Raw genomic sequence first — 17,443 nt, 5'->3', positions numbered from 1 at the left:
TGTGAGTTATCAAGAAAAACAATACAAAAACGTCGCCATATTGTACAATTTTGCGTAAACTTTTGCCAAATTTACAAGAAATAAAGTTTTTTTCTTTCATTATTTTTGATTTTTTTGCTGTTGTGGAATGCGGAGACAAATGAATAAAAAATACTAAAGCTTCAAATGCTTTCTCAACCAAAACTATTGTCCAGACCATGAAGCGGAATTCATGAGTAAATCTTATTAGAAATAATAACCTGGGTTGAAATTGTATTGCTATTCAGAAATGTTCCATTGTAATTGCATTGTTTTGACATAACTAAAGGATGTATCAGCACAAATTTAAAAGTTTACTCTGTTCTAACTATGTTCAAAATTTTACCTTTATTTATGAAAAAACATTGAAGTGAAAGTTTTTGTTATTTTTTCATTTGATTTTGTTTGAATCATAATTAACCTAATTTTTACATCTTTTATAATGGAGTTTTAAAACTTAGAGTTTTTTTTAGAAAATCTCAGAATTACAATCCTTCTGATGTAAAATACTAGTAGATAAGTATTTTTTTAAACAAGAATTGTATGATAGGCATTTTTGTCAAACTGGCAAAAAACAGTTATGATACATCAAATTAATTTACATTCATGTTTCATAGATTAATCAGAAAAATCACATCCATGTTTCAGCAATAATTCATGGATGAAATATCAATTTATTTGCATCTATGTTTCATGGATGAATCATAGAACTGACATTCATGTTTCAGATTGATTCACCGATGAAACATTAAAGTCATTTGCATCCATGTTTCATAGATCAAACGTGGATGAACATCGTTAAAGTGGCACTGCAACTTGAATGATACATGGATGCAACAAAGTGAAAGATTTGTGTTAAATTTCTGAATTTTAATGCAACTTCAACCTGGGAAACGATTCGACCAAAAACTGCGGGTCACGCTTCAATTTAAGTCAACTTGACGCGACATTTGCAAGTTGTAGGTTTTTTAATCTGCAGTTTATTAAGTGATTATTAGTTTGTCTGCTGAACCCCACAACTTATAGTTACTTGTTTGAATCCAATGTGTTATCTGCGCTGGTTTTGTTTCTGGCTTGCCCTCAGCCAAGCTTTTTTTGTTCAAACCAGAACTGGCTTTTAATTCTTTACTCATTGGAGGATCGAGTTTTTACAATCTTTCTGCAGATTCCACTGACATATTGCGGATTCCAGTAGCAAGTCGCAAAATCCACTTACATCAGTAATTTACGCTTGATGCAGATTCCACGACAAAAAATATGTTTCAAAAGTCACTTTTACTAAAAAACTTGTTCTGAATTACAGCCTGCATCTAAGAGAACCGGAAATAAATAACAAAGTGGAGTTTTGTGTTCCAAGATGTTATCAACATAGTCGATTTCCATGTTGCTCTCAGAAAACAAAATGGAATAAAAAATTGATTATGATCTATTGTTTTATCAAACTTAAAATAAGTTAAAATCGATTGAAATCAATGGACTTTTTTGTTTCAGTTTTGCATCGTGCAAAACTTTGCATTAAATTATTCTGCTTTTATCAAATGAGTAATGCAGAAATTTTGCAAAGCAAGTGTACGGCCTACTCGAACTCTAAGCTTTCTCAAACTGTAAAACGATTCCGCTCACCTCCCCCATCCCAACAGTTGTCCCTCTCCCTACACCTGAAACACCCCCCCCCCCCCGAAATGTCCTCCCACCTGAACTAATTTAAATCGTACTTGAATTAATTTAAACCGCACCTGAACTAATTTAAATTGTACCGAAATGTCCCCCCACCTGAATTAATTTAAATCGTAGAAAAAAAACTTTGTGCGTTGAATTTCGATAAAACTGAAAATTTGATTTTAATGGAGTTTCATTGTCTTTATCTACAAATGTGAAAAGTATTCTTTTATACTTGATTTGCAATAGATTTTAATGGTTGATTAATTTATAGCAATATATTCCTTTTAATAGAATTTTTTGTCTCTTATAGACACTAACAATAAAACTCAAGTTTAACCGATTTCTATCCATGGAACTCCATTGGGGGAGAACACGTCGGAAAATCGAGTTTTTGTTTTAACTTCAACTGTTTACCGGCTTGTCTCCGGATTCTTCACACTAAAACGCACAGTTCTGAGCGTGCAAAGGCAAGGTTTGGCCTCGTACTGAAATTCAACAGCTGTTTCGACTTACGGAAGATAGATACAGGATTGAAAAAAAATGACTACACGATTATTTTGTACAAGCAAGTCATGGCTTGTTTATAGTACTGTCAAAATAGAAAACAATAATACTGTGTAGGAGAAAATGACATTGCGAAGGGTTTTTCTCACTTTTTTGACATTTATTTTGACGAAGGAGGTGCTAATCACCCAATCTTGATTGTTTTAGCGCATAATTTTTGGGGTATGCAAAACACTTTAAGCCCTAGTTGCTTCTAACGTTGTGGTCGTCGGAGCAAAAGAAATACTTTACTAGTAGTAGTGATATAAGGCTTAGTTACCCTTGAGGGGAATTTATAAAAGAATAAAAAGAAAGAAAAGATGATAGAAAACTTAAATGAAAACTTGACTTTTTACACCACCAAAATGATATAATTGAAACACAGCTCAGTATTTGAGAAGCCTTTTAGACAATTTTTTCTTTAGAAAGTATTTATAGGCAAATAGGAGCCAGAGGTAGTGTTTGTTCGAAAAATATGTACTCATTTTCTGCATCATGTCCAGTAACGGTTTTATGGGGAGTAGGCGGACGCTTCCCTTCTGGGATTCGACACGCCTTGACGACCGAAAAGTTTTTGCCTTTGGTGTTATTTCAGTTCATAAGTTTTTTGTCCGACCGACTCCTAACTTCTTGCAAATATATTTTAATTTCGGGGAAGAGCGTATGGGGGGGGGATACGTGTTGTTTTTCAAAAACTCGCCTGTGAACAAAAAAAAAATGGTTTTTTTAGTGATATTTAGTGATTTGTGAGATCTCGGAAAATTTTTTGGTCCACCCAGCAACCGACAAAAAGTTTGATCAAACTTTTGAACAAATTTTGAAAGTCATCGCCTTCCTCGAAATAATCCTAGATTCGCCCTGATCATACTTGAGACAATTGCTGGTAAAGAATATTGCACGTCGATCAGTGCACGTCTACAGAACGGAAGCTGAACATACAAACAATTTTTGATGTCAAAAATTGCAGGCACATTGGAATGCGTTTTGGCCTCATATGACAAAACTTTACTTTTATGACGTTTTTATGCGGTACCCGAATCTGCATAAAAACACGCCCAGACCCTTATTTTTTCACATTCAGTGAGATTAATGGGAATAACGAGATTTCATCATGTGCACATACTCTCTGTCACTCAATGCCCTTTGAAATCATTCAAACTGAATGATTTCATTGCTTAATTCAATCTCATGCGTTATGAAATCTGATTGATTGGCCTTTTTTGCACTTTCAGGCCTTTGCTCATGATAGAATTCCCCGAAAAAACGCTTGCGACTATGTTTTTAAACAAAACTATGGATGTAGGTTTGTTTTTTTCGAGACAAATAAAATAAACCAATACAAGGTCACCCCTTCCTCGAGAAAATCCTAGATCTGCAAAGGAAGGGGGTGATTGTTGGGCCGAGGAAAGGGGTTATTGCCCAACAACTACTACACTTCCTCGGCGTATCTAGGATTTTCTCGAGGAAATGGGTGATTCTCTATCGGCTTACCTTAATTATCTCGAATGGGATAAAGGGGTTTCTCGAGCAAGGGTTTTTTTAATCTTTTTTTAAGGTTTTTTCAAACTTTTTTTGTTGAGCAATTTGATCTTAAGCGGATATATCTTAAGTTTTGCCTCAATTCAACTGGAATTCATGAGTGGATTATAAATTATGTATTTTTCATTATTCCTTTTAAAAGCGTATTCTATCTGCAGTTCAACCCTTTCTCGAAATCTTTTTCAAAAAAAATTCAATTAGATTTTCAAAAAAAAAATTCAATTTAATTTAAAAAAAACGTTACTGGCGCAAAATATGTCACTATTCTCGTTGCTTTGGGCGTGAGGCAAGTGATTTAATTCATTGTATTGAAGTTTTAAAGTTTTCTGAAAAATTACATTTTATAATAAACTCTTGCATAAGTTTTGCTCAATTATGCTAAAAGTATCTGCAACTGTAAAAAAAAATATCTGCGGGTTGTTTTTGTTCTGTTTTTCGCAATATCACGACTAGTCAACTCTAATCACATTAAAGTGACTCTCTATGTTTTGTTTTAAAAATGCTTTTAGAGGGCAGCTTAAATATGAGCTGCCATCGTGTTGTGGAGTTGTCCAGTAAGATTCTACTTTAGTCAAAAGAAGACTTTCATCAAAATAAAGTGGTCGAATTTTTCGTTGGTAAATGAAATTAAGTTTGAAAACTACGATTCAGAAAATAGAGTTCGATTGCAACTGTAACACAAAATATAGACTAAACGGTCCCAATTCAAGTCCAAGGATGTTAGCAGAAAGCAGAATATTAAGGCAATTAGAAATATGCAAAAGTTTCTTGGGCTTAGTACTGATAAGCGATTAATCAAACTAGAGATTCGTCTTGTTTTGTTGACCCAGCACTGTCTAAATTTCGCTTTTTCCTTTCTTTCAAGGGCAGTTTGGAAGACTGGGGCGAAATTGATGAGTCTAACTGTGCCAATTCCACCACATCACTGTCATCATCGCCAATTTCTATGTCAATTCTGACGTCGTTGTGGTGGGGAGGAGACTCCTGGTCTTTATCGACAGCAACCATTGCGAGATCGTTGGCGTCCCGTGACTCCTCCTGATAATTGAAGGCGTCTCGGACACCTGAATCCAAATGGTTCCCACTGCCGCTAGCACCCAAGTCGACCTCTTGCCCGCACTTCTCGGGGTCTTGATCGGCGGGGTCCAGATCCCGTTTGGACATCTCCTTGTTGGCGCGTTTGTCGAAGTACGGAGTATCCGGAGGCGTGGACTCCTCGAACAGTTTGAACTTCTCGGCATCTTCAGCATCGTGTTCTCGATGATAGAAGTAGTTGAAGTTCGATACTATCACTGGCACAGGAAGTGCAATAGTTAAGACTCCTGCAATGGCACAGAGCGAACCCACAATCTTGCCCGGAAACGATCTGGGTAAGATATCACCGTAGCCTACAGTAGTCATGGTAACGACAGCCCACCAGAAAGCGTCCGGAATTGATTTGAAATCAGTGTTCAAGTTGTCAGGATCTCCGTTGTCCTCGGCGAAAAATACAGCACTCGAAAACAAAATTACGCCAATGCCCAAAAAGAAAATAAGCAATCCCAGTTCTCTAAGACTGGCTTTGAGGGTCTTGCCTAAAATCTGCAGACCTTTAGAGTGCCTGGATAATTTGAAAATCCGAAACACCCGAACTAGTCTGATCACTCGGAGAATAGCCAAAGACATTGCCTTCGATTCTCCGGAATCAGCATTGTCTTCTTGTTGAAAAACAACTGTCCCTATTTGTATAAAATAAGGCAAAATTGCGAGAAGATCGAAAGCGTTCATCAAGTTTTTGGCGAAGTGAAATTTACTGGGACTTGAAACTGCGCGGCAAGAGAGCTCTAGTGAGAACCAAATCACACAGAGCGTCTCAATCACAAAAAAAGGGTTTTCAAGAGAAGTGTCCTTCTCGAATCTCTGGAACTGAGGTAGTGTTTCGGTACAAAACGTAACGATTGATAGAAGAATAATAGTCACTGATAAAATTGCTACTATTCTAGCCGCCCTGGAGCTCTCTGGAAACTCAAAGAGCAGCCACATAAGTCGAAGAGTTGGATGCTTTGGCAAAGGGCGTTCCGGCTCTTTGACGTAACCTTCATCTTCGATAAACTTTTGGATGACTTTTCGTTCAATTTCGTAGAATTTCAACTCCTCGATAAATATTTCAACGGGAAGGTTTGCAGGTTTGCGCAGTCTGCCGTTGCTTTGGTAGTAGTATATCACTGCTTCGAAGGCAGCGCGGTTTCGGTCGAAGAAAAATTCATTTCGGCAGTGATCGAAGTACTTCAGTCGTTTTGTCGGGTCACCCAGGAGAGAGTTCGGAAACCTTTCTAATGTTTTAAGCCTTGTCTCGAACTTTAACCCGCTGATATTTATTACTGCACGGTCAAGTGAGTCCCTGGAAACCAACGAACAAGGTCCAGAGTTTATTTTTGGCAGTTTTAACGAGTCTTTGTTGAGGAAATTGGGGTTAGGTGAAGATGAGCTAGTTCTAGAGGAGTTTGATAAGTTTAATTTTTCAGGTGCAGGCTTTGTTCTCGGCTTAGACTCAGCAGCAGACATTAAGTTTTCGGGTGAGTTGTCATCAAGAGAAGGCTCTCTTATCACTAACGGGGCTGATAGACGATGATCCGAGTCGTGACGACGAGGGTAGTGTCGTTTCTCGCCGAAGAAGTGTCGTGTGTGATCGGATCGTGAGGGGCTGAACAAATCCGAGAAGTGGGGGGTGTCTCGTCGGCACGCGCAGTAATGGTCGCTGTATGGAGCTATGTTGGCCACGTGGTGGTTGTGGTTGTGGTCCTCGGAGGCGGAGGCGGCGCCCGAGTGCCCAAAGGGGCTGGGGGAGTTCGAGTGAAACGACGCAGGAAATATTTTCGAAACTCTCGCTATGTTTTCCTGTTTTTGACAAAATTTCGGCTCAGCATAAGAAGAATTGTGTCGATCGCTTATGTGAAATAACGGAGTCGTTTTTGCAGTTTTATTGTTGCAATCTTCGAAAGTCAAGTCTCGGAAGTCGGGTTTTGTTGAAGTAATAAGCGAATCGCTTCTGCTGTTTTCGTGTTTCCGGCTAGCATCATTAGAAAACAACGAACTATTGTTGCAGATTTGCGGATAACTCAAAACTGGCAAACTTGATGAATGTTTTGACTCTTGGCTGTCATTTGAACTACGTTTGAGATTTGTTTTTGATTGGGAAGGTACATGATTTACGTCATAGTTTCCACGATCTTCCTTGGGCAAATCGCTAACAAAACTCTGTAAATTCCGGGTCAACAGATTATTTGCTGGTCTGTAATTAATAGCACCTGCAACTTCATGTTTAATTTCACTCTCGTTGAGTTTCGGCTGTAGAAAATGTTGGGTTGAATTTGGACAGTTGTGGCTGAAGCTAGCTGTGGCCTCCGCTTTCTGCGGGTATTTGCGGCGGCCCGGTAATCCACTGAACTGTAGTTTGCACCCCTCAAAGCAAAAGTTTTGATCTACCCGGACTAAATTCGGATCCAATGGGGAATCGCTTAAGTCTGCTGACGTCAGCAAGCTAGAACTACTTTCTTTCCCGCGGCAAAAATGACAAAATTGTGAACAGGTTTGCCATGCACGTGTCTTTACTGTTTCATGTGTCAATTCTGTGAAATCCTGCCGATCTTTGTTTTCATGTAACTGCTTGATTTGTTCACAGTTAAACTCAGATCGCTGCGTATGCTCCAATTCTGCACTTTCAATCTTCACAGGGACAGAATTGGGACAATTTGTTCCATTAGCCAATTCCCCACTTACCAACCTAGCTCCTTGTTTCTTCAGCCCCATTCCCCCATGAACCTTCCCCTCAACTCCTGCATGTTTCTCTGGATTCCTGTTTGTGACGTAAGCCGTGTTCGAACAGCCCGCGCAGTTTCCCTTAAATTCATTCCTCGAATCATTCTTGGATCCGTGTGAAGAAAACTTGCTGCAATCTGATTGGTCGATGCCGGCACTGACTGTCGGATAGCTGAAGGCGCCTTCAGATCGCGTAGGTGTAGGAGGGACGCGTTCAGCCTCTTGGTTAGAACTGTTCCTGGTTGAACCAGGGTAGTTATAACAAATCCGCTCGTTATTTTTGCTGGCATTTATAGCCAAAATTTGCCGCACAGTTTGGAGACAGAACTGGTCGTGAAAATAACAGAAATGTCCTGCACAGCAATGTGTTTGAAAGTGTTGGTTATGACCAGTTAAGAGCTTATCTCTTTCCAGCTCTGTTCTTCCTTTATACTTTTCCGGACTCTGACTTCCATTTTTAACCCCCAGTTTGGAACTATGTCCGGTTGGACTTCTCTTGCTCCGCGCACCGCTGGAATTACCAGCGAAGCTCTTGTAATCCGAATGTTTGGAAGCAAGCCGTTCGTTTTGAAACAACCTCCTATCGCTTTCATCCGTTTCACTAACTCTGTGATGTTTATGATCGCTGGGGCTACTAACTTTGCTCTGCAGTTCATTCTCGACCCCTGATTTATGGCTTTCTTGCTGTGGACTTTGGCTATTATTACCACCACGTAACATCGAATTTCTCACACAATCTGTACTAGATTTTCTAACCCGATGCTTTTCATAGCCGGCCGAATCCTTTTCTAAAACCACTAAAACTGCAGAATTGCTTAATTTACGTTCATTTTTCTGGTCGACGTTTTCCGTTATTCCAACGGGGTTGAAGTGGTTTCGAATGTGACGTTTTTCGGCTAAGTGGTCTTGCGTGTGATGTTTTTCAGTGATGGGGATTTCAGGGCTGCTTGACAACTTTGGTCTAGTCGAAATAGGTCCCCCCACTCTATTTTGGACTGGTTCGCGAGTGGCTGAGAGTGATTGCCTTCTTCCTTTGCTATGGTTTTGCTCAGCCGCTGAAATAAACAAAAAACAAAACAATTTAGCTTTGAATGAAAGACCAAAAAATGTATTGGCCGAAAAAGCAAAAGATTAAATATGGTACACAAACCCTTCCAGGCAATAACTCCGGCGAAAGATCTAAAGTGTGATCTTTTCCTGGTCCGTTTAATGTAAGGCGGCATGGCAAAGTAACAGCCAAGAAAGAAATTTAATCTAGTTTGAAAACTCGAACTGATCTAGTTTTCCTAGGCAAGCGCTTTTTTAAATAATGGGAGTTTTTTTAACTGTAGTTCCGTAATACATTTATTTTAACTAAACAACATTTTGTACTAGTGTTACAATTCAAAATGAATGATTCTAATGTAATGAAAAAAAAACATTTTTTTATTTTAAATGGTCACCACGTGACTATGAAGCCAAGTGTGAAAAATCGTTTGATCCAATTTGTCTCATTTCCATCGGTCATCGATTGACAGAAAATGAGATAAATCAATGAAAAAAAAAACAGTTCAAGGAACCACACTACAAATTATTATTTGACAAGTGATGTTCAAAAAAACTTAAAAGAGTTAAAAATTAAGTCTTTCATTTTCCACTTATTGTTTGAAATCATCGCATGTCCGATATTAACAAATAGGTGAAGCAAAGACGTTAAAAACATATAAAACAGGATGAAGTGTGTTTAGTGTAGCTGCGAATGTTCCGATCACATACTCTTGGTATTTATAGTTCCGAGTTCACACGCGTGGCAGACAAGAACAACGGCCTTCTGTTGATTTTTTTTGCAAAATCAGGTACCTCAAAGAAAGCTGGAAGGTCCGATGTTCGAAGCCTACCAATACATGCGCTCGTTATTTGCGGGTCAGGCAACATTTCACAGCCCAGAAAAATGACCAAAAAACGCATCTAAATCTTAAAATCAGTGCATTTAATTGTCGTTCTTCGTCAATAGCCAAAAAGCTCTTATGTTGATTATTTCCCCTGTGGGTATATCGTCCTAACTTGACCTAAAAGGGATCGATTGTGGTTTCATAAGGAAGCTGTTTTCGTCTTCTGGATTAAAATTCGAAGAAAAAGTTCGAAAAAGTTATCTCCGGAAAACTAGTCTGTCTTTTTAACAAAAAGCGATGAGATATTGATATCCGTTGGTTTATATGCGCACGAAATTCCTGAAATAAACTCCAATTCGCAAAACAGACAATTAGCCGGAGCTTTTCACCGAGCAGTTTCCAGTTGCGACTAAAAAACTAGTAGTCTTAACTGCATAGAAAAACTTTTTTTCTGCTGCGAACAGCATCCATAGAAATGAAAGTCTTTTTTTTATACAGGCAGGGGCGGATCTAGGATTTTCTCGAGGAAAGGGGGGGGGGGGGTTCAAAAAATTTTCGAAAGTTTTGACGACCTTTTTTTAGGTCGACAAAGTTAATTTTCCGAGCTGTCCTAAAGAACTAAAAAGAAGCTGTTTTGAAATTTTTGAAAAAAGAGGTCAAAAAAAACCGTTTTTGGGCATTTTTTGAAAAATTTTGACAAAAAAATTCGCGTTTCTTTAGCGCTCTCCTCCCCCCCCCCCCCCCCCCTCACAATTAGTATGTATTGGCGCCATAGGCGCCTTTACAAAAGCTTTAGGGCCCATCTCCAAAAATGGATATCTCAAAATAGTACAAAGGGGGGAGTCGGCAGGGGGTCGAGTCCCTGAAGAGAAGGTGTCCGCCCCCCCCCCCCTAAATCCGCCCTGGTTCTGACTGATTTTAAAAATGTTTGATGCAGTTTTTGGCCATGCTGATATTGATTTTTTTAAAAATGCTGATTAGTATTGATGCTGTCAAAAATGTTGTTAGTATTGAAATTTCCATTATTCCGATTAAATTATTTTCTTATCCTACACCACGACAATTTAACGTTTATTAATAAAACTTTAACCTCAGTTGAAATGACCTGTAAGCTCAATGAAAATGCTGCCTATGCATGAACTAATTATCACCAAATAAGCAAGTTGGCAAACTTCAAACCCTAAGGTTTTTTGCAAAAGATAGTCACAAGTAAAATATTTGTATAATTTTGAGCTCATGGCATCAATATTTTTAGACAGAAAAAAAACTTTCAAAAAACTTATCGAAAAAATTCCGAAGTTATCCAGGAGAGCAAAAAATACTCAAGTTCAACTGTTCTGTCACTTTCCATAGAAGTCGGAACAATATGTTGTTAGAATAAGTGCAATGAAATGTGCATTGGATCAATTGTAGAACAAAAAGTTTAAAAATCACAAACAAAAGGGTGAGTAAAAGCCACATAGCACAACATTCAACATGGTATTGATGCTGTCAAAAATGCTATTATTTTAAACTTTAAGCCTTTGATTGCATTATAAACGAGTTTGTTAGCGTTGAGACAAAAACAGCTAAAATTATTATAGCTGCTTAAAGCTATGACTCTGTAATTTTTTCGGCCATTTTGCGCCCAACTATAATTTGGAGACATAGATTCTTTACTGTTTGGATGCGTTTTGTCTGATGGAAGGGGTGAACTGATTTTAGATTTTACTTACATCGAGAAAAGTGTTTTAATCTCTGCTTTCTCTACCAAAATCTGGAAAAATTGGTTGCTTGAAAACTGACACAAGCAAAAACTTACATTTAATTGCTTAGTCTCCTCAAGTATTTGGTTGAACCACAAAAAACTGGTTTTTTATGATTGCAAATAGTTTTAATGAAGCAAATAGTTTATGATTGCAAATAGTTTTCCCCAACTTCGGCGCCAGTTTTTTAGTAGATTCTTTTCGATAAAATAAAATCTAAATTCGGGCCAGATGATTTGGTGTGATTTTTGATGAAACCCTTAATGTTGTCAAAACCAACTAAGAAATTATTCTGCAACACTGAATTTAGACCTCAACATAGCCTACAACACACCAGCTGATTAAAGAGTGGGGGGGGGGAGACGCCCATCCCCCCTTCCCCCAGAATTCGAATCCCTGCCGACCCAAAGGGTCCCCCTTTGTACTATTTTGAGACATCCTTTTTTTGGGTGACAGACCTTGAAATTTTTTAAAGGCGCCTTTGGCACCAATATATACTAATTTTGAGTGGGGAGCGAGCGAGAAAAAATGCCTAAAAACGCCTTTCTTGGCCGTTTTTTCAAAATTTTGCTTGCGGCGCAAAAACTTTGGTCGAAATGGGGTCTTTATAGTGATATAAAGTTCAGAAAATCAAGAAAAGAAGGTCGACAAAAATGTTGAAATTTTTTGAAAACCCGCCCCCCCCCCCCCCCCCTCGAGAAAATCCTAGATCCCGCCACAGCATCACATGGCAAAAACAGTGATAAAATTTGAAATAGTTTTCACCCAAAGAAAAATTTTGTCACATTGCTAATTAATTTGGGTAAAACACAATCAACTCTTTGGAGCTAGACGTTTGCTGTACGAATACGCATTCTAAGTGACTGTATATGATAACCTAAGCTCCGTTGATGTATCTACAACGAAGAAAAGTTGGTTCTTTCAGCTTGTTTGGGCGCATTGTGTTCATAATCATAAAATTGGGTCTTGTTACTTATTCCTCCCAAAAACCAAAACTTCAGCAGCTTGATTTAAAACTACTTTGCTTCAATCTGATTGGCTAGAATTAGGCATTAAATTTTCAGCACCATCTGAAAAAGTTTCTCTAATTTTAGGTTTCACGAATTTGCCAAAAACATAGAATGCTTGTAAACTTTTCATATTTACCTCAAATAAGCTTTAAATTTTACCCAGATCAGAAGAAAACACAAAACATAGCTACGGGAACAAAAGTGATCACCCTTAGACCTTCTCAAAAATCGGCCCTGGTAGAAATTGGCGAAAGTGATCGTATTTGCATTATCCAAACCAATCAGTGCAATAGATTTAGGGGGAAACTGTACGGTTGATCCAACCTGTCTCTTTTTCAAAATTTTTTCATACTCTTCATAGTTATTTGGAAAAGCTCGGAAAATGTTCATAATCTTCATAGTTATTTGGGAAACCTCGGAATCTTTTTGTTAATTCCGCCCAAGTTTCTTATCTTAATTTTGCGATTTTGTAATATTTAATGTATAAATGCTGAGAACACCATACTGATAGCACTGGTTAATTTTGTTAATACAAATGCGATCACTTTATTCGTAAGCCGACTTCTAACAAGGCCGAGTTTTGAGCAGATACGAAGTTGGTCATTTTTTCCCCTGGAGCTGTTTTCTGTGTTTCTTCTAATCTGGGTATTTTTCTGGAGCGTATTTGAAAAATTTATGAGTAGTTTACCAAAAAATTTTCATTTTAGGCCAAGTCGGTTTATTTATATTTCGACTAAAATTGTAAACAAAACATTTTGAGATGGTGCTGAAATCTGATTCGTCAAACTCAGCCAATCAGATTGAAGCAAAATAGCTACAGTTCAGCATGTTGCAAACTTTGACTTGGGCGGAATAAGTAAAAAGTCCCAAAGGTCGACAAAGTTTTCAAAATTTTTTAAAAATCCGCCCCACGCCTTCGAGAAAACCCTAGATTCGCCCCTGTGTATAATAATGATCCCTAGAATTTTATCACACCACCTTAACAGACAGTCAAAAACTACAATAAATTGTTACCGTTTTAGTATATCAACTCATTGTTGACACTGAATTATTGTTTGCTTAATTCGTAAAAATTTTTAACAGAAAAGAATTGAATAATTTTAAATGTCAGCGTAGTGAAGCAATATTGAATTCAGCAGTCTGAAATTGTTTGATTTGCAAATGATAAAAATTTGCAAAATGCAAGCTGCTGTGCTTGAAACCAAACAGAAGCAAGCCAAATTTAATTTGAAATAAGACCGCGCCCTTTCTCAGTTCAAAGAAGTCTGCTGCCCAATGGTCTCCTATGCACTAACGCCAGAAGTAAATTTAGATAAAATGAACGTAACCCCCCCATCCCACCGCACCTCGTCGACTTTCAGCTCAAATAGTACTAATCGGGCATACTTTGCTGTATACATTTTTGACCGTTCAGTTTTTATTTTTTTTCAAAAGGCACTGCCAAAGTCAATGTTTACAAATGTTTAGTATTACCGTGTTCAATTTTTCAAAATGTAATTGGATGGATTGTCATGTAGGTTTGAACATTGAAATATATTTTCATCATTTTTTTGTCTAGAAATTTCAAAATGATTACATTTCATGTAAAACTAAATACCATGTATTATATGGATATTGAAAATTATAAATAATTTTTGCACAATAGTTTTTGTTTATAAAAGATGTAGAACTTTTTAAAATAGTTAATTTTTCTTGCTCAGATTTATCCTTTCTGATAAAATGTTACTTTGTTGTAGCTAATTCTAGGTTAAAACTATTAAAAAGAATAAGAATTAAGGTGAATTAGTCGATAAGTTAAAACATTACAACAAAGAGAGATCATTTTCTCCGCCGGAGAGAATGGCTAATGAAGGTCATATATGAGTGACCGGTTAATTAACTAAGTATGTTTTGCAATAATTGCAAAACCTGATGTAAGATCACAACATTCCCCTAAGCAGGAAAAAATTTAAATTGCGAATAAGGTAATGCACAAGAACTAACTATGACTGACTCCTTTCTCCCCCTTTAAGGACGAGGGAAAGAAAATTAAAGCGCCTTAAAAATGAGGAACTGACACTAACTAAAGCTCCCTATAGCATTAAATACAGCTACTATAACTGCAAGAAAGATTATCCGGAATCCAACGGATAAGGGTTATGTTAAAGCAAAATAAAATGCGGTTAAGTTTACACAACGTTTTATGGGTGGGGTCTTGCTTTGTAATAGACTAACTGAAGGGAAGTCGATTTGGATGATTTATGAGAGCACACGATGATGTTTTCTTTTTCTGGATTAAGTTTATCCGAAGGATAAAGTTCTTAAGTTTACCGATCGACAAATTAATATTTGAAGATTAGCACCAGTTTATAAGGTACTATGTGCTTCTTGGTAAGCCAAAACAACAGATTAGAGTATAGCTGAATGATTACAAATTTTTATATTCTTTTAGAAAGTTTTCAAGTTCTGTGTTGAAAAGTTCGCTATCGAGATCAGAGTGATCTCCAAAATTCTCTATTTCCATTCTCAGTGATTCGTCGGTTGATGAAGTTGACGTTTGATCAGATGATGTTGAATTTGAATCTAGGACGATTAACTCCGCCGGATTTGTCTTGCTGATGATGTCGTGTGATCCTTCAATTTCTATCACGATAGGATCGGCCGCAGAACCCGAGGCTTCTTGAACGTTCTCTACGGCATCAATAAAATAAAGTTTACCATAAAATTTTGGTGGACCAACATTTCTACTGGAGCGGCGGATGGTAGGAGGAATTTTACCGGAAATGCTGGTAGGGTTGGCAGGTATAGTACACTCGTCAGGCATAGTACACTCGTCAGTTGAGTCATTTATCTCGTACACCGGGAAGTCCGTATTTGAGTCGTTATCCATTGGATTAGACACGTCTTGCAGGTCCTGTTGTTCAATGGTGTCATTGTCCCTTCCCTGGTTTATGGTTCTCTGATCCTCAGTACTATGTGATCGGTTGGCGGGTATTTTCCTTATTGGGCACTCGTAAGATTGGTCCAAAGATTGTTCTCTGCTTGGTTCGATGTCGTTTTCTAAAATCTCAGATTTCATTTCAGGATTGGTTATGGTGTGATTAGAATTATTTGCGATTGAGAGGTGAGGTGTAAATGAGTCTGAAATAAAACGCTCTCTGGCTACATCTCTACAAGGAAAGCCGCCCGCTATCCATTCCCATTCACTAGTATCCGAAATATCCGAAGGAATTAGCATAGATTCATCCGAAGCAAGGTAACCTGGAGGAGTTGATGACTTCTTTGAGTGGCGTGTTTGTCTTCTTGTAGTATTGCGTGATGACCCTGATATGCGTGTCCTAGTTAAGTCGCAGAAGGGGTCGGATCCACTTGTCTGGTCCTTTTTTTCGTTGGCTTTTTCGTTCCTGATTTACGTCTTACGCCTTCCTGTTTCTGACCTACTTCAACATTAGGATTAGGAAAATACGGTAATGAAATGTTTCCTTTAAAAGGTCTGATTTTATTTGAAGTAGAAATAGGAATCGCAATGTCGGATTTTCGTATTATTTTTCCGTCGGATAATTTTTCTGTCGAAGTAGAAGAATCTATAATTCTTTTATTTAGTTCCTTATAGAAACAGTCTCGGTTGATGTTACCGTTAGTTTTCCGAAGGATTTTTACCTTTGAATGGACTTATGATTGGTAGTCTATTTGGGATGATTTTCGAGGATGAAGCATAGTCCGTGTCGTATCCTTTTTCTTTCGGGTTTTGATTCTTCTTCGCTATCAAGTCGTCCTTGTAGCCATCCTCTAGTCTGTCGTCCGCATTCCAATCCTTAGCTCGTTCCTTAGACAGAATTGATTTCCCTTTGTCTAAAATTCCAAAGGAGGGTTTAACAGAGGCTAGTTGTTTTCAAATAGTATTTGGTTTTCTGTTATAGTGAATTTCGAAGGGTGAACCTTTAATTTTTGATTGATAGGTAGAACGTAGATTCCAGATGATTTTTGAAACGGCACTCTGCAGTGTGCTTTTATGATGTTCTTTTGAAATAGCCAGTAGTTTGACTTTCACAGTGTGTACTAATTTTTCGACTAATCCGTTGGAACGGTGGTCGCCTACTGTACAAAAGATTATTTTGATGTTGTTGGAATCGCAGAATGATTTGAAGTCTTGACTTGTAAACCAAGTAGCGTGATCTACCCTTATAGAATAAGGTATCCCGTGTAAGAATATGTAGTCTTGTAAAAATTCTACAACTGTTTTTGAAGAAGTAGACGATGTAATTTTTGCCGACGGGAATTTAGAAAATCTGTCGATACAAAGTAAAATGTATTTCTTTGACCCCCAGTAAGAATCCAAAGGACCCGCGAAATCTAAATTAAGTTCTTCGTTCGGTTCCGATAGTGGAGGAAGTTCACTAATTTGTGACTTAGGAATGACAGTTTTCAAATTCTTACCCGCCGATGTACATTCTGAGCAATTTATTCCGTGAAAGTAGATTTGCCTGTTAATATGAGGCCACCAGATGTATTGAGCCAAGTATTTCATTCCAAATTGACCTGGATGTGTTTCGTGGAGGGTCTTCATCATCGCGCTTCGTAAAGTAATTCGAATAACGAGTTTACCGTCCATATAGAGCAATCCGTCAGATTCGTGCAGGTCTCGGGTGAAATGTTTGAAATACGGAGAATCTGCATTAATCTTCTCCACCTTATTTTGAAGTGCTTTAACAATTGGGCTTAACATGGGATCGTCTTCTGTCAAGAGAGCTACTAACTTGGCGTTAAATAAAATATTTAAATCCAAGGGTCGATCCGGCAACTTCAAGTTTTCGCGGTATTTTTTAACGAGATTAGCGTGGTCTGGTAAAAGTTGAAAGTCTAAATCTACGGAAATACCGGAAGTGGTGGGATTAATTACAATATTCTTATGATTCATATTAACAGTATCTACAATTTTTTTATCTACAGGTGAATTAATTAAACTACAATTAGAGATTAAAAAACAAAGAAATGCGGAATTAGAAATGGAAATAATTAATGTATTTGTATTAGAATAATCCGTTGGAATGCAATTTGAAGTACAAAATTCTGTTCTTTTGTGATTAAATGAGCAAATTGCAAAAAGACGAGTTAATGAGTTTTATATCTGCTGCTATTAGGTAATTACGTAATAAAGCGTAATCGGAATTTTCCAGATTAAAACCAATGGCTGAGCAGGTAGTTCTTAGTTTCTCCGACGGATTTAATGATTTATTAATCTTATTAATGTTTGCTACTACGAATTCTTCATCGTAAT

General features: G+C 37.7%; 1 protein-coding gene across 3 annotated transcripts in view; it reads right to left on the bottom strand.

Moving 5' to 3' along the window:
- Nucleotides 1–4,366: 4,366 nt before the first annotated feature.
- The window catches only part of LOC134847005 (uncharacterized), a 28,243-nt gene continuing 15,166 nt past the window's right edge, over nt 4,367–17,443 (bottom strand). For 2 of the 3 annotated variants that reach the window (XM_063864485.1, XM_063864487.1), the window contains exon 2: nt 4,367–8,615. In XM_063864485.1, the coding sequence (XP_063720555.1) occupies nt 4,558–8,615 (4,058 nt within the window). In that variant the 3' untranslated portion in view covers nt 4,367–4,557. Of the gene's footprint in view, nt 8,616–8,710; nt 8,933–17,443 lie in introns of those variants that run through there. The other variant, XM_063864486.1, reaches the window with a different exon arrangement.

The sequence above is a fragment of the Symsagittifera roscoffensis genome, chromosome 5 (assembly GCF_963678635.1).
Source record: "Symsagittifera roscoffensis chromosome 5, txSymRosc1.1, whole genome shotgun sequence".
Classification (NCBI taxonomy): Eukaryota; Metazoa; Xenacoelomorpha; order Acoela; family Convolutidae; genus Symsagittifera; species Symsagittifera roscoffensis.
This window is presented reverse-complemented; position numbering and strand designations above follow the sequence as displayed.